The sequence below is a fragment of the Salmo salar genome, chromosome ssa12 (assembly GCF_905237065.1).
Source record: "Salmo salar chromosome ssa12, Ssal_v3.1, whole genome shotgun sequence".
NCBI lineage: Eukaryota > Metazoa > Chordata > Actinopteri > Salmoniformes > Salmonidae > Salmo > Salmo salar.
In genome coordinates this window covers 48,419,270-48,440,896 of record NC_059453.1, presented here as the reverse complement: position 1 = coordinate 48,440,896, position 21,627 = coordinate 48,419,270, and the positions used below count along the sequence as shown (strand labels likewise).

Sequence of the window (21,627 nt, the reverse complement as noted above, 5' to 3'; positions counted from 1 at the left end):
AAACTAAGTAAGCTTCATAATTTGACGGGTGAAATAAGAACACAATCTTCTTTATCTCCTAAACGCATTGCACAAGTTGACTGCAGGTATTTACTTAAAAAATAGCTACAAATATTAAAATGTATTGAAAAACGTCAAAGAAATAGTTTCAACGGTGTTGACGGTACTGAAAAACACCGCGTGGCTATTTCCAAATACCTGTATAAACCGTATACCACCCAAGCCTAAAAGCCAGTTTTGAGGTCTTTGAAGTCTTGTTCTTCTAGTTGGGTCCACGGTATGCCAAAGTTTTATCCTATCGACTGCCATCAGAAAGAGAAGGGGGGACAGCAGGCAGCCCTTCGAACTCCTGTGTTTATGGGGAAGCTGTCAGTGAGGTGTCCATTGTGTATTACTCTGCAGGATGACTGTAGATAGATATAACTGTTGGGTGATGTTGATGAACTTCTTAGGTATGCCATAGTGTGCCATGAGCTTCCACAAGGTTTCTCGGTCCAGACCGACGAATGCTTTTTGAAAGTCGATGAATGTGAGGACTAGAGATGTGTTCCATTCCAGGGTCTGTTCAGCAATGATGCAAATGGTGGCAATGTGGTCGGTACATGATCTATCATGTCGGAATCCTGCTTGTTGGTCTCTGAGTTCTTTGTCCAGTGCTTTTGAAAGTATTTCCAGGATGATCCTGCTCAAGACTTTTCCTGGCACAGATAAAAGCATTATGCCCCTGTAGTTATTGCGGTCTCTGAGGTTGCCCTTTTTGGAAAGCTTTACCAAGTGTCCTTCTATCCTTTCGTTGGTACTCTTTCTTCATCCAATATCTGTCCCAGAAGTTGGTGCAGCATTTCGGTTGCTTTCTCAGGGTCTGCTCTGATATCTTTTGGAGGTATTCCGTCAGGTCTTGGTGCTTTTCTGTTTTTCCATTTTTGGATGGCTTTCTCTATTTAATGTTTACAGGGCTTGTTGGTATGGACCTGAATAGGGTGTTCGGACCCTCTGGTCCAGGGTTTTCTCTTCTTCCTCATCAGATATCAAGAGGTTTGAACCTGTTTGAAAGGTTGATCTGGAGTAGCTCTCTTATGTTCTGGTCTTGGAGTAGGCTGACATTAAACTGTTTTTTCTTGCTGTGTCTGTGAATTTCTTGAGTTTCAGTATGAGCAGTCCTATTATGAAGTGGTGGTCTGATGCTGCATTTTGCTGATGCATATAAACTCAGCAAAAAAATAAACGTCCTCTCACTGTCAACTGCGTTTATTTTCAGCAAACTTAACATGTGTAAATATTTGTATGAACATAGCAAGAATCAACAACTGAGAAATAAACTGAACAAGTTCCACAGACATGTGACTAACAGAAATGGAATAATGTGTCCCTGAACAAAGGGGGGGTTAAATCAAAAGTAACAGTCAGTATCTGGTGTGGCCACCAGCTGCATTAAGTACTGTGGTGCACCACCTCCTCATGGACTGCACCAGATTTGCCAGTTATTGCTGTGAGATGTTACCCCACTCTTCCACCAAGGCACCTGCAAGTTCCCGGACATTTCTGGGGGGAATGGTCCTAGCCCTCACCCTCCGATACAACAGGTCCCAGATGTGCTCAATGTGTTTGAGATCCGGGCTCTTTGCTGGCCATGGCAGAACACTGACATTCCTGTCTTGCAAGAAATCACACACAGAACGAGCAGTATGGCTGGTGGCATTGTCATGCTGGAGGGTCATGTCAGGATGGGCCTGCAGAAAGGGTACCACATGAGGGAGGAGGATGTCTTCCCTGTAACGTACAGCGTTGAGATTGCCTGCAATGACAACAAGCTCAGTCTGATGATGCTGTGACACACCACCCCAGACCATGACGATCCTCCACCTCCAAATCGATCCAGCTCCAGAGTACAGGCCTCGGTGTAACACTTATTCCTTCGACGATAAACGCGAATCCGACCATCACCCCAGTGAGACAAAACCCCAACTCGTCTGTGAAGAGCACTTTTTGCCAGTCCTGTCTGGTCCTGCCGCGGTGGGTTTGTGCCCATAGGCGACGTTGTTGCCGGTGATGTATGGTGAGGACCTGCCTTACAACAGGCCTACAAGCCCTCAGTCCAGCCTCTTTCAGCCTATTGCGGACAGTCTGAGCACTGATGGAGGGATTGTACCTGTCCCGCAGGTGTGATGTTCGGATGTACCGAACCTGTGCAGGTTTTGTTACACGTGGTCTGCCACTGCGAGGACGATCAGCTGTCCGTCCTGTCTCCCTGTAGCGCTGTCTTTGGTGTCTCACAGTACGGACATTGCAATTTATTGTCCTGGCCACATCTGCAGTCCTCATGCCTCCTTTCAGCATGCCTAAGGCACGTTCACGCAGATGAGCAGGGACCCTGGGCATCTTTCTTTCAGTGTTTTTCAGAGTCAGTAGAAAGGCCTCTTTAGTGTCCTAAGTTTTCATAACTGTAACCTTAATTGCCTACCGTCTGTAAGCTGTTAGTGCCTTAACGACCATTTCACAGGTGCATGTTCATTAATTGTTTATGGTTCATTGAACAAGCATGGAAAACAGTGTTTAAACCCTTTACAGTGAAGATCTGTGAAGGTATTTGGATTTTTACGAATTGTCTTTGAAAGATAGGGTCCTGAAAAAGGGACGTTTCTTTTTTGCTGAGTTTAGGATCTACGTATCTGGTTTTCCTTGGTGTGGTCTGGAGATACCTATGTGGCCTTGTGCACTCTTTCGCGTGGGAAGACAATCCCTCCAATGGCAAGGTTGTGGAATGCACAGAAGTCACTGAATTGTTCTCCGTTTTTGAAGGGGGGGTCAACTGTGCAACTTCCTTTCGGTTTTGGTTGTGCAGCATTATTCTTGTCTGACTTGAGACACCTTCCTTTTCCAAATCTTGCTGTAGTTTCTTTGTGAATGTTTCTGTAAATTGTATTTTCCACTAAATGGATGATTGGTTCACCTGGCTTTACCAGAGCCCTGTTGGCCAGCGTGTTTCCAGACAGGCCTTTATGGTAACCTTAGCGGCCCGGGTGGAAGAGCCACCCACCATGCTTCGCCCTGTCTGGCAATCCCGGACTTTACCTGTTTCCGCCTCCCACGACTTGGACGACGGGTTGGGTTATTGAGAGGCGACAGTGTTCTACAATGACCATAAGATTTTGGGCAAGATGTTGTCACGTTTCGTTTCGTCAAACAATTTCCACATGCAAATATTTGCTTCCTTCTTCTCTGACACACGCACACACACACACACACACACACGATACAAACACACACACACACGCAAACACTGATATTTCTGTCTGTGTGAGATGTATCCTATTTCAGGATGGTTTCAGTCTATGCAGCCATACAATTCAACAGTATACATACATGACCCACAATTCAGCCATAGGTCCGAAGGGGGTCAGAGGACCGATCACATACTGACCAATCCCACAGTGTCCATTGCAGGTCAACGGTCGTTGATGAGCCTTTTTTTCCCCATTCTCCTTCTATCGCTCTCTATTTCTCTCTCCCTCTCTCCCACTCCATCTCACCCCCCTCACTCATTCTCTCATGCTTTCTCTCGCTCTCTCTCTCTTCCTCCTCGCTCTCTCTATCTCTGTAGTAATGGAGACTACGGCTGTGAGTACCACCACTCTGGCCAATGATGAGTTTGACAGGAACATGCCACGGATCTGCGGTGTGTGCGGGGACAAGGCCTCCGGATTCCACTTCAATGCCATGACCTGCGAGGGCTGCAAGGGCTTCTTCAGGTATGGACAGACGTAAACACATGCACACACACACATGCACACATTTCCTGGCAACAACAAGACCCTCCATTGTGGGCCTTGAGCTGCCCAGTGACGCAAGCCTACCAGACGAGCTAAATGCCTTTTATGCTTCGAGGCAAGCAAGACTGAAGCATGCATGAGAGCACCAGCTGTTCCGGACAACTGTGTGATCACGCTCTCCGTAGCCGATGTGAGCAAGACCTTTAAACAGGTCAACATTCACAAGGCTGCAGGGCCAAACAGATTACCAGGACGTGTACTGAGAGCATGCACGGACCAGCTGGCAAGTGTCTTCACTGACATTAAAAAAAAAAAATCCTGACCAAGTGTGTAATACGTAACATGTTTCAAGCAGACCACCATAGTCCCTGTGCCCAAAAAATCGAAGGTAACCTGCCTAAATGACTACTGCCCCATAGCACTCACGTCGGTAGCCATAAAGTGCTTTGAATGGCTGGTCATGGCTCACGTCAACATCATCATCCCGAAAACCCTAGACCCACTCCAATTCGCATACCGCCCCAACAGATCCACAGATGACACAATCTCAATCGTACTCCACACTGCCCTTTCCCACCTGGACAAAAGGAACACATATGTAAGAATGCTGTTCATTGACTACAGCTTTGCATTCAGCACCATAATACCCACAAAGCTCATCACTAAGCTAAGGACCCTGGGATTAAACACCTCCCTTTGCAACTGGATCCTAGGCTTGACGGGACAACAACCTCTCCATCAACGTGTGCAAGACTACAGGAAGAGGAGGGCCGAACACGCCCCCATTCACATCGATGGGGATGTAGTGGAGCGGGTCGAGAGTTTCAAGTTCCTTGGTGTCCACATCACTAACAAACTATCATGGTCCAAACACACAAGACAGTTGTGAATAGGGCACCCCCTCTGGAGACTGAAAAGATTTGGCATGGTTCCCCGGATCCTCAAAAAGTTCTACAGCTGTACCATCGAGAGCATCCTGACCGTTTGTATCACCGCCTGGTATGGCAACTGCTCGGCATCCGACCGCAAGGTTAGTGTGTATGGCCCAGTACATCACTGCGGCCAAGCTTCCCGCCATCCAGGACCTACAGTGCATTCGGAAAGTATTCACACACCTTCCCTTTTTACAAATTTTGTTACAGCCTTATTCTAAAATGTATAAAATTACATGTTTTCCTCATCAATCTACACAGTTTTTTTTACAAATGTATTCAAAATAAAGACATATACCTTACTTACATAATTATTCAGGCCCTTTGCTATGAGACTCGAAATTGAGCTCAAGTGCATCCTGTTTCCATCGATCATCTGTCACGGTTGTTGTCGGTGAATGAGGACCAAAACGCAGCAGGTACGTGAATGCTCATCTTGATTTTTAATTATCTTCAAAAATGAACATACAAAATAACAAAACCGAAAAACGAACAACTAACAAACAGTCTGGCAAAGCAAAGCTCAACACAGAACAATCACCCACAAATCACACACACAAACACACCCTAATATATGGGACTCTCAATCAAAGGCAGATAGACAACACCTGCCTTCAACTGAGAGTCCCAACCCCAATTAACCAAACATAGAAACACACACACCAGACTAACCATAGAATACAAACACATAGACCATCAACCAAAAACCCGGAAATACTAAATCAAACACCCTTTACACAAACACACCACCCCGAACCACATAAAACAAATACCCTCTGCCACGTCCTGACTAAACTACAAAACAATTAACCTTATATACTGGCCAGGACGTGACAGTACCCCCCCCCTTAAAGGTGCTACCCCAGAAGCACCTTAACAAAAAATAACCCCAAGCAACACCAACAAAAAGTCCCCTTTTCTAAAGGGAGGGAAGGGAGGGTGGCTGCCGTCAACGACGGCACTGTGCGACACCCCCCCTCCCCAACCCACCTATTTCTGGAGGTGGCTCTGGTTCCGGCCCTTCCAGGCTGTCGGGCCACTCTGGCATCGCCGAGGGGCAGTCGGGCCAGTCTGGCATCGCCGGGGGACAGTCTGGGCAGTCTGGGCAGTCTGGCAGTTCGGGACAGTCTGGGCAGTCTGGCAGTTCGGGACAGTCTGGGCAGTCTGGCAGTTCGGGACAGTCTGGGCAGTCTGGCAATTCGGGACAGTCTGGGCAGTCTGGCAATTCGGGACAGTCTGGCCACTCGGGCCACTCCGGCAGTTCAGGGCAGTCTGGCCACTCCGGCAGTTCAGGGCAGTCTGGCCACTCCGGCAGTTCAGGGCAGTCTGGCCACTCCGGCAGTTCAGGGCAGTCTGGCCACTCCGGCAGTTCAGGGCAGTCTGGCCACTCCGGCAGTTCAGCGCAGTCTGGCCACTCCGGCAGTTCAGCGCAGTCTGGCCACTCCGGCAGTTCAGCGCAGTCTGGCCACTCCGGCAGTTCAGCGCAGTCTGGCCACTCCGGCAGTTCAGGGCAGTCTGACGACTGTTGACTGGCGGGCAGCTCTGACGACTGTTGACTGGCGGGCAGCTCTGACGACTGTTGACTGGCGGGAAGCTCTGACGACTGTTGACTGGCGGGCAGCTCTGACGACTGTTGACTGGCGGGCAGCTCTGACGACTGTTGACTTGCGGGCAGCTCTGACGATGACTGTTGACTGGCGGGCAGCTCTGACGACTGTTGACTGGCGGGCAGCTCTGATGACACCCTTTACACAAACACACCACCCCAAACCACATAAAACAAATACCCTCTGCCACGTCCTGACTAAACTACAAAACAATTAACCTTATATACTGGCCAGGACGTGACAGTACCCCCCCCTTAAAGGTGCTACCCCAGAAGCACCTTAACAAAAAATAACCCCAAGCAACACCAACAAAAAGTCCCCTTTTCTAAAGGGAGGGAAGGGAGGGTGGCTGCCGTCAACAACGGCACTGTGCGACACCCCCCCTCCCCAACCCACCTATTTCTGGAGGTGGCTCTGGTTCCGGCCGTTCCAGGCTGTCGGACCACTCTGGCATCGCCGAGGGGCAGTCGGGCCAGTCTGGCATCGCCGGGGGACAGTCTGGGCAGTCTGGCAGTTCGGGACAGTCTGGGCAGTCTGGCAGTTCGGGACAGTCTGGGCAGTGTGGCAATTCGGGACAGTCTGGCCACTCGGGCCACTCCGGCAGTTCAGGGCAGTCTGGCCACTCCGGCAGTTCAGGGCAGTCTGGCCACTCCGGCAGTTCAGGGCAGTCTGGCCACTCCGGCAGTTCAGGGCAGTCTGGCCACTCCGGCAGTTCAGGGCAGTCTGGCCACTCCGGCAGTTCAGCGCAGTCTGGCCACTCCGGCAGTTCAGCGCAGTCTGGCCACTCCGGCAGTTCAGCGCAGTCTGGCCACTCCGGCAGTTCAGCGCAGTCTGGCCACTCCGGCAGTTCAGGGCAGTCTGACGACTGTTGACTGGCGGGCAGCTCTGACGACTGTTGACTGGCGGGCAGCTCTGATGACTGTTGACTGGCGGGCAGCTCTGACGACTGTTGACTGGCGGGAATGTCTGACGACTGTTGACTGGCGGGCAGCTCTGACGACTGTTGACTGGCGGGCAGCTCTGACGACTGTTGACTGGCGGGCAGCTCTGATGATGACTGTTGACTGGTGGGCAGCTCTGATGATGACTGTTGACTGGCGGGCAGCTCTGATGATGACTGTTGACTGGTGGGCAGCTCTGATGATGACTGTTGACTGGCGGGCAGCTCTGATGATGACTGTTGACTGGCGGGCAGCTCTGATGATGACTGTTGACTGGCGGGCAGCTCTGATGATGACTGTTGACTGGCGGGCAGCTCTGATGATGACTGTTGACTGGCGGGCAGCTCTGATGATGACTGTTGACTGGCGGGCAGCTCTGATGATGACTGTTGACTGGCGGGCTGACGCACTATAATCCTGGTGCGTGGTGCTGGTACCGGATATACCAGCTTATGAACACGCACCTCCAGGCTAGTGCGGGGAGCGGGAACAGGACGAGTCGGACTGGGTTGACGCACTTCCGGGTCCGCACGAGAGACAGGAGCTGGAAACCCAGGGCTATGGAGGCGCACAGTCGGTCTAGATCTTACCTCCTGCACAACCCGCCTTGGCTGGATGGAACTAGTAGCCCTGTACGAGCGGGGTGCTCGTACAGGGCAGACTGGGCTGTGCAGGGGCCTGATGGTAGCCGTGCGTAGAGCGGGAGTTGGGTAGCCTGGTCCTCGGAGGCGTACCGGCGACCAGATGCGCTGCGCAGGCATCCTCCTACCAGGTTGGATGCCCGCTCTAGCACGGCACCTGCGAGGGGCTGGAATAACGCGCACCAGACTGTGCGTGCGTATGGGTGAGATAGTGCGCTCCTCAGCGAAACATAGCGCTCTCCACCCCATACGCTCCTCCATATAACCACGGGTAGCTGGCTTCCGGCTCTTCTTACGCCTAGCCAAACTACCCGTGTGCCCCCCCCCCATTTTCTTGGGGGTGCCTCTCGTGCATCTCCTTCAGCGCGTCCACTCTGGCCTCGTACCACCGCCTCTCTGCCTTGGCTGCCTCAATTTCCCACTGCGGGCGGCGATAATCCCCAGCCTGATGCCAGGGTCCGGCCCCGTCCAGAACTTCCTCCCAAGTCCACTTCTCCCGCCAGTCCAACTCGAACTCCGTCTGCTCCTTCCTCTGCTGCTTGGTCCTTTGGTGGTGGGTGATTCTGTCACGGTTGTTGTCGGTGAATGAGGACCAAAACGCAGCAGGTACGTGAATGCTCATCTTGATTTTTAATTATCTTCAAAAATGAACATACAAAATAACAAAACCGAAAAACGAACAACTAACAAACAGTCTGGCAAAGCAAAGCTCAACACAGAACAATCACCCACAAATCACACACACAAACACACCCTAATATATGGGACTCTCAATCATAGACAACACCTGCCTTCAACTGAGAGTCCCAACCCCAATTAACCAAACATAGAAACACACACACCAGACTAACCATAGAATACAAACACATAGACCATCAACCAAAAACCCGGAAATACTAAATCAAACACCCTTTACACAAACACACCACCCCGAACCACATAAAACAAATACCCTCTGCCACGTCCTGACCAAACTACAAAACAATTAACCTTATATACTGGCCAGGACGTGACATCATCCTTGTTTCTACAACTTGATTTGAGTCCACCAGTGGTACATACAATTGAATGGACATGATTTGGAAAGGCACACAACTGTCTATATAAGTACCCACAGTTGACAGTGCATGTCAGAGCAAAAACCAAGCCAAGAGGTCGAAGGAATTGTCTGTTGAGCTCCGAGACAGGATTGTGTCGAGGCACAGATCTGGGGAAGGGTACCAAAAAATGTCTGAAGAATTGAAGGTCACCAAGAACACAGTGGTCGCCATCATTCTTAAATGGAAGAAGTTTGGAACCACCGACTCTTTCTAAAGCTGGCTGCCCAGCCAAACTGAGCAATTGTGAAAGAAGGGCCTTGGTCAGGGAGGTGACAACCTCTGCAGCATTCCACCAATCAGGCTTTATGGTAGAGTGGCCAGACGGAAGCCACTCCTCAGTAAAAGGCACATGACAGCCTGAATGGAGTTTGCCAAAAAGGCAACTAACTATCACAACCGGCCGTGATTGGGAGTCCCTTAGGGCGGTGCACAATTGGCCCAGCATTGTCCGGGTTAGGTTTTGGCCGGGATAGGCCGGCATTGTATATAGTCTTATTTTTATCTACTGTATCATTGATTGTATGTTGTTTTACTCCATGTGTAACTCTGTGTTTTTGTATGTTGTCGAACTGTTTTGCTTTATCTTGGCCAGGTCGCAATTGTAAATGAGAACTTGTTCTCAACTTGCCTACCTGGTTAAATAAAGGTGAAATAAATAAATAAATAAAAAATAAAAAATTGTAAATAAGAATTAGTTCTTAACTGACTTGCCTAGTTAAATAAAGGTTAAATAAATTATAAAATAAATAAAAATTCAACAAAGTATTGAGTAAAGGGTCTGAAAAATGTCTAAAAGAATTATGGGTGTAGATTGATCTCAGCTTGTTACCTGTATAAAAGACACCTGTCCACAGAAGCAATCAATCAATCATCTCAGATTCCAAACTCTCCACCATGGCCAAGACCAAAGAGCTCTCCAAGGATGTCAGGGACAAGATTGTAGACCTACGCAAGGCTGGAATGGGCTACAAGACCATCGCCAAGCAGCTTGGTGAGAAGGTGACAACAGTTGGTGCGATTATTCGCAAATGGAAGAAACACAAAATAACTGTCAATATCCCTCGGCCTGGGGCTCCATGCAAGATCTCACCTCGTGGAGTTGAAATGATCATAAGAACGGTGAGGAATCAGCCCAGAACTACACGGGAGGATCTTGTCAATGATCTCAAGGCAGCTGGGACCATAGTCACCAAGAAAACAATTGGTAACACACTACGCCGTGAAGGACTGAATTCCTGCAGCGCCCGCAAGGTCCCCCTGCTCAAGAAAGCACATATACATGCCCGTCTGAAGTTTGCCAATGAACATCTGATTGATTCAGAGGACAACTGGGTGAAAGTGTTCTGGTCAGATGAGACCAAAATGGCATCAACTCAACTCGCCGTGTTTGGAGGAGGGGTAATGCTGCCTATGACCCCAAGAACACCATCCCCACCGTCAAACATGGAGGTGTAAACATTATGCTTTGGGGGTGTTTTTCTGCTAAGGGGACAGGACAACTTCACCGTATCAAAGGGACGATGGACGGGGCCATGTACCGTCAAATCTTGGGTGAGAACCTCCTTCCCTCAGCCAGGGCATTGAAAATGGGTCGTGGATGGGTATTCCAGCATGACAATGACCCAAAGCACAGGCCAAGGCAACAAAGGAGTGGCTCAAGAAGAAGCACATTAAGGTCCTGGAGTGGCCTAGCCAGTCTCCAGACCTTAATCCCATAGAAAATCTGTGGAGGGAGCTGAAGGTTCGAGTTGCCAAACGTCAGCCTCGAAACCTTAATGACTTGGAGAAGATCTGCAAAGAGGAGTGGGACAAAATCCCTCCTGACATGTGTGCAAACCTGGTGGCCAACTACAAGAAACGTCTGAACTCTTTGATTGCCAACAAGGGTTTTGTCACCAAGTACTAAGTCATGTTTTGCAGGGGGGTCAAATACTTATTTCCTTCATTAAAATGCAAATCAATTTATAACATTTTTGACATTAATTTTCCTGGATTTTTGTTGTTGTTATTCTGTCTCTCACTGTTCAAATAAACCTACCATTAAAATTATAGACTGATCATTTCTTTGTCAGTGGGCAAACATACAAAATCAGCAGCTGATCGAATACTTTTTTCCCTCACTGTATATACTAGACAGTGTCAGAGGAAGGCCCAAAGAATTGTCAGACCCCAGTCACCCAAGTCATTGCCTGTTCTCTCTGCTACCACACAGCAAGCGGTACTGGAGCACCCCCCCCCATATTTGCTACTCGCTGTTTATTATCTATATGCTTAGTCACTACCCCATTTGTATTTATTTATTATTTACTTCAGTTTATTTAGTAAATACTTTCTTAACACTTATTTTTTCTCAACTGCATTGATGGTTTAGGGCTTTGGCACATGTGACAAATAACATTTGATTCGATATAGCCTTGTTATTGTTATTTTATTGTGTTCGTTTTTTTTTTTTTTTTTTTGTAAATATTTTCTTAACTCTATTTCTTGAACTGCATTGTTGGTTAAGGGCTTGTAAGTAAGCATTTCACGGCGCGTGCGACAAATACCATTTGATTTGACTCAGCCTTATCACGTTGTTTAACACTCTCTCTCTCTCACAGACAGACAGACAAGTGCGTGTGTGTGTGTCAAACGAAAAAAATATTTATTTACAGTAATTATGCATTAAAGAAAGAGAGAATGTGTTGTTGAAGGAGAAGAAACTAGGCTTTAAGGGGTTTAAAAGAGAGGGAGGAGTTCCAAAGAAAAAAGTGGTGCGACAGAAAGTGAGAAATGCAGATGTCGCATCATGAACACAGTACCAGTCAAACATTTGGACACACCTACTAATTCCAGGGTTTTTGTTTATTTTTACTATTTTCTACATTGTAGAACGACATCAAAACGATGAAATAACACATATGGAATCATGTAGTAACCAAAAAAGTGTTTAACAAGTGTGTGCAAAGCTGTCATCAAGGCAAAGAGTGGCTACTTTGAAGAATCTCAAATATAAAATATATTTTAATTTGTTTAACACTTTGTTGGTTACTACATGATTCCATATGTGTTATTTCATAGTTTTGATGTCTTGAGTAGGTGTGTCCAAACTTTTGACTGGTACTGTATGTCAGACTGAAATGATTGGGTAAAATAGAGACATGATGATGATTGTGTGTGTGTGTGCGTGTGTGTGCGTGTGTGTGCGTGCGTGTGCGCGCGTGTGTGTCACGAATGTTTACATGTGCGTTTCTGTTAGTTATTATGCATGGCTTTTAAGCATCCCCCTCTCTCTTTTTGCCTCAACTGGAATGTGTTCATGGTTGTGCTTCTTTGAGTAGGATCCAGAGTGAAAAGCTGAAGGACATAAATATTTATGTAACTATTACACTATGATTACACATTTGGGTCCCACTTCGAACTGATGGTTAGTAGAGCCAGGAAGATAAACCGGAAATTACCGGCATCAACCAAACAGACCACTCATCGAGGACATTATGATGATATTGTTAATTACAAGTAGCCAATACTAGAGAAATGTGAAGTTTGAAATGAAACAACTCTGCTAATATGGGCATGTTATCAATTGATAATTATAACATTCAAAGTAGTAGTAGTAGTTTTAAGGGTAATATAAAAAACTGTGATGCACATTAATGTTCTAAATGTATCTTTCTATTTATTGTTATGTTAATTTAGTCAGGTTATTGCATTATAGATTTTAAAGAAATCATTCAGAAGTAGTATCGTGCTATGTGAAGTGTGGCGAAAGGGTCACGCCACATTCAGCACCAGATATACGGACCTTATTTCTCATCACATTCCCTCTCTCTCGCTCTTCCTCCCTCTCCCTCCCTCTATCCTTATCTCTCCCTCTTCCCCCTCTTCCTCTACAGACGCAGTATGAAGCGCAAGGCCAGCTTCACCTGTCCCTTCAACGGCAGTTGCACCATAACCAAGGACAACCGCCGCCACTGCCAGGCCTGCCGGCTCAAGCGCTGCGTGGACATCGGCATGATGAAAGAGTGTGAGTGTCTTGTACACAGATCCAGGATCAGTTTCCGCTTCAGTAAATCCTAATGTCAGCCATTCGGGGGAATAATGCAAAACTGACCTAAGACCAGCATGATTAAGGAATGTGAGTGTATGAGATCAGCTTCCCTTTTCCCAAATCTTACCATCAGCTTTTAGGGAGTATAATGGAAAACTGACCGTAGAGCACTGCCTAGGGGCGACCTTATCCCACTCCTTCTTCCTAATCTCTTCCATCAGAATTGCTTGGTTTCTTTTTGACTAATAGAGGATAGCCTTGCAGATTAAAGTAGTGTTTCTTAATCCAGGTCCTGGAGACCCAAAAGGGTGCACATTCTTGTTTTTGCCCTAGCACTACACACCTAATTCAAATAATCAACTCATCATCAAACCTTTGATTAGTGGAATCAGGTGTGTCGTGCTAGGGCAAAAACAAGAATGTGCACTCATTTGGGTCCAGGACCAGGACTGAGAAACACTAGGTTTGAGCCACTGAATCATGTGGTGTTGTCCTACTGAGGTATAAGATCAGATATACACATGATCACACAAAGAAAAATGGCATTTTACTCTGAAGAGCATGTTTTTTCAGCCGGTTCTAAGGCAAATACACTCATTTTCCTCCATGAGTGGCTGAATGATCTCTTGAATTATGAACAATCTCTTGAACCATGACGATGTGTGTGTTGAAAAGAGTAGAAAGTGCACTAAAGAGAGAGATGTGCTTCTATCAGTCTGTTGTTCGGCAACTGTTGATGGTGTGTAATGACACGCTGATAACAGGAAATAATTCAGCCACTCTTGGAGGAAAATGGGAATTTAAACGAAACAAAGCTCCTTTCCTCTTAGAAGCAAATACGTGTCAGCTTTAAAACATGTATTAGCGTGTCAATAGCAATAACAAACACACGCACACACTGGACACATCTACGGTGCCACAGTGCCATCATGCCTTTAGAGCGCAAGGCAGGCATGCACCGTATAGTGTTTGTTATATACCGATAGTGTTACACAACGTTGGGATTCCTTGGTCAAGTCCTTCTAGGCCATTGCCCTCATGAGATTGTTTTATAATGTCCACTAGAAGTACTAGATCGTTCTGGGAGAGCCTGTACATTATGCTCCCATCTGAACTTTAGACACCTGCTGATGTTTTGGCCACGCTTCAATCCAATGGACTGTTTGTTTTCAGAGTCCGTAAATGGAAGGTTTGGTCGTTCTGTTGTTTTCCCGTGAAATCCGGATATTGTCCAGGCGGGTGTTTAGATTTTGTATTTGAAGCAGGGGCTGGTTCCGGATGTTGTTCTCCCCCTGAGATTGAACAGTGAATTCCCGGAGAGTGACGCCACTGCTCCGAACACTGTACATGAATGGGAGCCATTGGAATGCACTTATGCTGCTGCTACTGCTGCTGCTGTTGCTCTTGGAGCTGCTGCTGCTGCATGGACAACAACATGTTGTAGTGCAGAGCGGAGTGTGAGCTAATTCAGTGGCTGGGGCAACAACAGGCGGAACGGAACGGAGACAATGCGTGCTGTGTTGACGACAGCACTAGGGAGTCTTTTTCACGGACACCCCCCTGACAACAACAAGCCCTTCCGATGCGGGCGCCGCGGCAGCCTCATCACGTCGTAGAGCACACGCTGGTTTGTTCTTGTGTGTACACACACACACACACACTTACATACGCTAGTTCTGACACACACACAGCATCAGTGTTAACATCTCTATTTTGCCTATGTCCCAATTAGGGCTGGACGATATATCGTGAATACCGGTTTACCAGTATGAATCCACATACCTATATGACATTTTTACAAAACCATCTAAACTCGGCAAAAAAAGAAATGTCCTCTCACTGTCAACTGCATTTATTTTCAGAAAACTTAACATGTGTAAATATTTGTATGAACATAACAAGATTCAACAACTGAGACATAAACTGAACAAGTTCCACAGACATATGACTAACAGAAATGGAATAATGTGTCCCTGAACAAAGGGGGGGTCAAAATCTAAAGTAACAGTCAGTGTCTGGTGTGGCCACCAGCTGCATTAAGTACTGCAGTGCATCTCCTCCTCATGGACTGCACCAGATTTGCCAGTTCTTGCTGTGAGCTGTTACCCCACTCTAGCACCAAGGCACCTGCAAGTTCCCAGACATTTCTGGGGGGAATTGCCCTAGCCCTCACCCTCCGATCCAACAGGTCCCAGATGTGCTCAATGGCATTGAGATCCAGGCTCTTTGCTGGCCATGGCAGAACACTGACATTTCTGTCTTCCAGGAAATCATGCACAGAGCGAGCAGTATGGCTGATGGCATTGTCATGCTGGAGGGTCACGTCAGGATGAGTCTGCAGGAAGGGTACCACATGAGGGAGGAGGATGTCTTCCCTGTAACGCACAGTGTTGAGATTGCCTGCAATGACGACAAGCTCAGTCCGATGATGCTGTGACACACCGCCCCAGACCATGACGGACCCTCCACCTCCAAATTTATCCCGCTCCAGAGTACAAGCCTCAGTGTAACGCTGATTCTTTCGACGATAAACGCGAATCCGACCATCACCCCTGATGAGACAAAACTGTGACTCGTCAGAGAAGAGCACTTTTTGCCAGTCCTGTCTGGTCCAGTGACGGTGGGTTTGTGCCCATAGGCGACGTTGTTGCCGGTGATGTCTGGTGAGGACCTGCCTTACAACAGGCCTACAAGCCCTCAGTCCAGCCTCTCTCAGCCTATTGCGGACAGTCTGAGCACTGATGGAGGGATTGTGCGTTCCTTGTGTAACTCGGGCAGTTGTTGCCATCCTGTACCTGTCCCGCAGGTGTGATGTTCGGATGTACCAATCCTGTGCAGGTGTTGTTACACATGGTCTGCCACTGCGAGGACGATCAGCTGTCCGTCCTGTCTCCCTGTAGCGCTGTCTTTGGTGTCTCACAGTACGGACATTGCAATTTATTGCCCTGGCCACATCTGCAGTCCTCATGCCTCCTTGCAGCATGCCTAAGTCACTTTCCCGCAGATGAGCAAGGACCCTACCCTGGGCATCTTTATCTGTAAGCTGTTAGTGTCTTAACGACCGCTCCACAGGTGCATGTTCATTAATTGTTTATGGTTCATTGAACAAGCATGGGAAACAGTGTTTAAACCCTTTACAATGAAGATTTGTGAAGTTATTTGGATTTTTGAAAGACAGAGTCCTGAAAAAGGGACGTTTCTTTTTTTGCTGAGTTTATAATGATGTTTTGATACAATGCTAAATTAAATGAAAAGTACTACAAATTGGGATATTTCACTGTCAGTTTTGTCCTAGTTTGTTTCAGTGTAAAACCATCTTAATGGAGAAAGATAATTTAAATCACTTCGAATTAGTTTGTTGCCATTCTTGGATTATGCACGAATCATAAAAACACATTAAAAACTTGTATTTTTCAGAAACATTGAATACAGTCAAATACCAGCATACCATCAAAAATGAGAATAATTTTGCGATGTGATATTTTGGCCATATTGCCCTTGTCCCAATCATTTCAGTCTGATATACTCATGGGGATATCTCCATTTCTCACTTTCTGTCACACCACTTTTTTCTTTGGAGCTCCTCTCTCTCTTTTAAACTCCTTAAAGGCCCAGTCAAAAGTCAGCTTTTCCTGTGTTTTATGTTGTACAGTGCATCATCTGATGAAACTAACACTATAAAAGTGTGAGAAAAAAAAATGATGTGTAATTTTCTGATAGTTGCTGGGTGAAAATACAATCTACATGGGACTGTCTAATCAGCATGACGTCACCATGCGTTAAATTGGTAAATAGACCAATAAAGAGATTTCTGCCAATTACAGCTACTTTTCAGTTTTCTCCTTTCCACTCATACCACTCCTAGACAGTCCTAGCAAAATTATTGCTTGAGAAATCGTTTTTTTTGCCATTTTAATGGAAATCTACAGTAAGGTACTTAATTGTTACCCAGAAATGATTTATATTGATATAAAAACTACGGCATTGGACACATTCTCTTTTTCTTTAACCCTTTCTCTCTCTCTCGCTCTAATCCTTTTTTATAACCCTGATCTCTCTCCTTCTAAACCTCTTTCTCCCAGTTATTCTGACAGACGAGGAGGTGCAGAGGAAGAAGGATCTGATCCAACGGAGGAAGGATGAGGAGGCGCAGAGGGAGGCGCAGCGACCCCGGCTGAGCGAGGAGCAGAGCCAGGTCATCGCCACGCTGGTGGAGGCTCACCACAAGACCTACGACGACTCCTACTCCGACTTCAACCGCTTCAGGGTCCGTGTCCACTCTGTAACACCAGCCTCCCCTCTGTAACACCAGCCTCCCCTCCGTAACACCAGCCTCCCCTCCGTTACACAAGCCTCCACTCCGTAACACCAGACTCAATTCTATAATACCAGCCTTCACTCTCTAATACCTGGCTTCACTTTATAACACTAGTCTCTGATCTGTAACACCAGTATTCACTCTAAAGCACCAGTTTCCACTCTCTACCACCAGTCTCCACTCCATTACACCAGTGCCAACTCTGTTACACTAGTGTCAACTCTGTAACACCATACTCCACTTCCTAACACCACTCTTATTTCAATTGTCCACAGATAAGCCCTACCCTGATACTATTTGCTACTCTGTCAGCATCCATCATGTTACACAACACCCACTGCAGTATCTCTTTCTATACAACAGACATTTCCTGCTCCAGGGTCAGTGTCAATGATGTATAAGCTGTATGTCAGAGTCCGTGTCCACTCCATTTCTTCACTCCCAGTCTCCCCCCACCTGCAAATACCACTCCTTCTCTGGTATCTGGACTTCTGCGCCCCATAACATAGACTTAACTCCCACTCGGTCACCTCAGTGAGAGTCATTCACGTTGAAGTCAGACCACTCCATAACTCAATTTCTGCCTTTTATTTACCTTAGGACAATTTCCCTATCAAGGAACTTACGGATTGAAGTATACTGTGCATACAGTCATACAAATTGACTGTTTGCCTGCACAATATTGCCAGATTAGATTGCCGTTTATTGTCCTACAAGAAGAATCTTAGCTCACCTCACACATTACACACACAAATCACATAGTAAATACAGCAAGAATCAAACAACAGTAACAGTCAGACACCTACACCGCCCCACACCTACACCTATATAGGAGGAAGCTACATTGAATTGATCGTCATGGTTATAGCTCCAGGGATGAAATCCCGAAGTGTGCAGTGTGGCATTTAATTGTCCGATGGTCAGTGATACACACTATACTGAGTACCCGTGGTCTTGTATGGCTCAGTTGATAGTAGGGCTTTCCCCGACTAAAAAAGTATTGATTGACTGGAAGTCGTCTGTTCTTTCGAGCAATCGATTGGTCAACATTTTTAAAAGTGTATTTTTACATACGGTGCCTTCGGAAAGTATTCAGACCCCTTCACTTTTCCACAATTTGTTACGTTCTACACACAAAACCCCATAAAGACAAAGTGAAAACAGATTTCTTTTGAATTTTTTGCAGATGGATAAAAAATTAACAACAGAAATACCTTATTCACATAAGTATTCAGACCCTTTGCTATGAGACTCAAAATTGAGCTCACGTGCATCCTGTTTTCATTGATCATCCTTGTGATGTTTCTAAGACTTGGAGTCCACCTATGGTAAATTCAATTGATTGAACATGATTTGGAAAGGAACACATCTGTCTATATAAGGTCCCACAGTTGAAAGTGCATGTCAGAGCAAAAACCAAGCCATGAAGTCGAAGGAATTGCCGCAGATTGTGTTGAGGCACAGATCTGGGGAAGGGTAGCAAAACCTTTCTGCAGCATTGAAGGTCCCCAAGAACACAATGGCCTCCATCATTCTTAAATGGAAGAAGTTTGGAACCACCAAGACTCTTCCTAGAGCTGGGTGTCTGGCCAAACTGAGCAATTGGGGGAGAAGTGCCTTGGTCATGGAAGTGACCAAGAACACGATGGTCACTCTGACAGAGCTCTAGGGTTCCTCTGTGGAGATGGGAGAACCTTCCAGAAGGACAACCATCTCTGCAGCCCTCCACCAATCAGGCCTTTATGGTAGAGTGGCCAGATGGAAGCCACTCCTCAGTAAAAGGCACATGACATCCTTTTACTGATCTGATAAAACCAAGATGGAACTCTTTGGCCTGAATGCCAAGCGTCACGTCTGGAGGAAACCTGGCACCATCCCTACAGGGAAGCATACTGGTGGCAGCATCATGCTGTGGGGATGTTTTTTAGTTTCAGGGACTAAAAAATATGAACGGAGCAAAGTACAGAGAGATCCTTAATGAAAACCTGCTCAGGAGCGCTCAGGACCTCAGACTGGGGTGAAGGTTCACCTTCCAACAGGACAGCGACCCTAAGCACACAGCCAAGACAACACAGGAGTGGCTTCGGGACAAGTCTTTGAATGTCCTTGAGTGGCCCAGCCAGAGCCCAGACATGAACCTGATTAAACATCTTTGAAGAGACCTGAAAATAGCTGTGCAGCGACGCTCCCCATCCAACCTGACAGCGCTTGAGAGGATCTGCAGAGAAGAATGGGAGAAACTCCACAAATACAGGTGTGTCAAGCTTGTAGTGTCATACCCAAGATGACTTGAGGCTGTACTCGCTGCCCAAGGTGCTTCAACAAAGTACTGAGTAAAGGGTCTGAATACTTATGTAAATGTGATATTTCCGTTATTTTTTTTTAAGTAAATTAGCAAAAATGTGTAAAAACCTGTTTTTGCTTTGTCATTATGGGCTATTGTTTGTAGATTGATGAGGGGGAAAAAAACAATTTAATCAATTACATTTTTTTTTATTTAATCCATTTTAGGGAAGGGGTCTGATTACTTTCCGAATGAACTGTATATATATGCTACTATATATGCTACTACTACTATATGCTACTATCCACCAAACAATCGACCAGTCGACTAATTACGGTCAGCCTTAGTTGGTAGAGCATGGCGCTTGCAATGCCAGGATTGTGGGTTTGATTTTATATTCATGTAAAAATGTATACTAAATGGTTTGTGTGTTTTCCTTTAGCCTCCGGTCCGAGAAGGCCCAGTGACACGCAGTGCCAGCAGAGCTGCCTCTCTCCACTCTCTATCTGATGCCTCATCTGACTCCTTCAGCCACTCTCCAGGTAAACAAATGCCAGTGTGCTTCTAACAGCGTCGCTTCCTCCACTGTCCCTGTCCCCTTACTGGGCTTGAACCGGTGGTCCTCTGATGGCAAACACGTGACCGCCCGTTTTGACAACGTACCGTCCTGTTGTGCTATAGAAAAATATTATTTTCGATAACACCATTGGCAACATTTCAAGCTAGCTATGGAGTGAGCTTACGGCACATTCTTACCTCCGTTAGACATGCATGCACGCGCACACACACACAAAAAAATGGGAAAAGTTGAGCAATTCAGAATGAGATGGTGAAGCGGACACATGGTGCAGATGGTGCAGATCACACAATTGGTGTTAGTTGTCATCAGGGATTGATTCCCGTGTGTGTGTGTGTGTCAAACCCTCATGCGGTTTTACTCAGAATCTTCAGGGGTTTCTCTGGACACCCTGTAGACCTTCAGACCACAGTCTCCCATTAACACATCCGCTCATAATGAAATGAACTCACAGAGGGACATGGCCCTCACAGCCTGCGTTCCCTGGCTTCAAAAACAGCAAATCAAATCAAATTTTCTTTGTCATATGCACCGAATACAGTGAAATGCTTACTTACGAGCCCCTAACCAACGATGCAGTACAAATAAGAAAAATAAATAAAAGTAACAAGTAATTAAAGAGCAGCAGTAAAATAGAGTCAATGTGCTGGTTAGTCTAGGTAATTGAGGTAATATGTACATGTAGATAGAGTTATTAAAGTGACTATGCATAGATTGAAACAACAGAGAGTAGCAGCGGTGTAAAAGAGGGGGGGTCAATGCAAATAGTCAGTGTAGCCACTTGAGTAGATGTTCAGGAGTCTTATGGCTTGGGGGTAGAAGCTGTTTAGAAGCCTCTTGGACCTAGACTTGGCGCTCCGGTACCGCTTGCCGTGCGGTACCAGAGAGAACAGTCTATGACTAGGGTGGCTGTAGTGCCTTGCGGTTGGAGGCCGAACAGTTGCCATACCAGGCGGTGATGCAACTAGTCAGGATTCTCTCGATGGTGAAGCTGTAGAACCTTTTGAGGATCTGAGGACCCATGCCAAATCTTTTCAGTCTCCTGAGGGAGAATAGGTTTTGTTGTGCCCTATTCACGACTGTCTTGGTGTGCTTGGACCATGTTAGTTTGTTGGTGATGTGGACACCAAGGAACTTGAAGCTCTCAACCTGCTCCTATACCGCCCCGTCGATAAGAATAGGGGCGTGCTCAGTCCTCTTTTTCCTGTAGTCCTGTTATCATCTCCTTTGTCTTGATCACGTTGAGGGAGAGGTTGTTGTTCTGGCACCACACGGCCAGGTCTCTGACCTCCTCCCTATAGGCTGTCTCGTCGTTGTCGGTGATCAGGCCTACCACTGTTGTCATCGGCAAACTTAATGATGGTTTTGGAGTCATGCCTGGCCGTGCAGTCATGAGTGAACAGGGATTACAGGAAGGGACTGAGCAC

At 46.6% G+C, this 21,627-nt stretch overlaps 1 protein-coding gene across 3 annotated transcripts in view; it reads left to right on the top strand.

Moving 5' to 3' along the window:
* The window catches only part of LOC106565233 (vitamin D3 receptor B), an 82,146-nt gene that overhangs the window by 41,132 nt on the left and 19,387 nt on the right, over nucleotides 1–21,627 (top strand). For all 3 annotated transcript variants that reach the window (XM_014132121.2, XM_014132119.2, XM_014132123.2), the window contains exons 3-6: nucleotides 3,602–3,749; nucleotides 12,867–12,997; nucleotides 17,104–17,288; nucleotides 20,066–20,165. In XM_014132121.2, coding sequence (XP_013987596.1) covers nucleotides 3,602–3,749; nucleotides 12,867–12,997; nucleotides 17,104–17,288; nucleotides 20,066–20,165 — 564 coding nt within the window. The remainder of the gene's footprint in view (nucleotides 1–3,601; nucleotides 3,750–12,866; nucleotides 12,998–17,103; nucleotides 17,289–20,065; nucleotides 20,166–21,627) is intronic.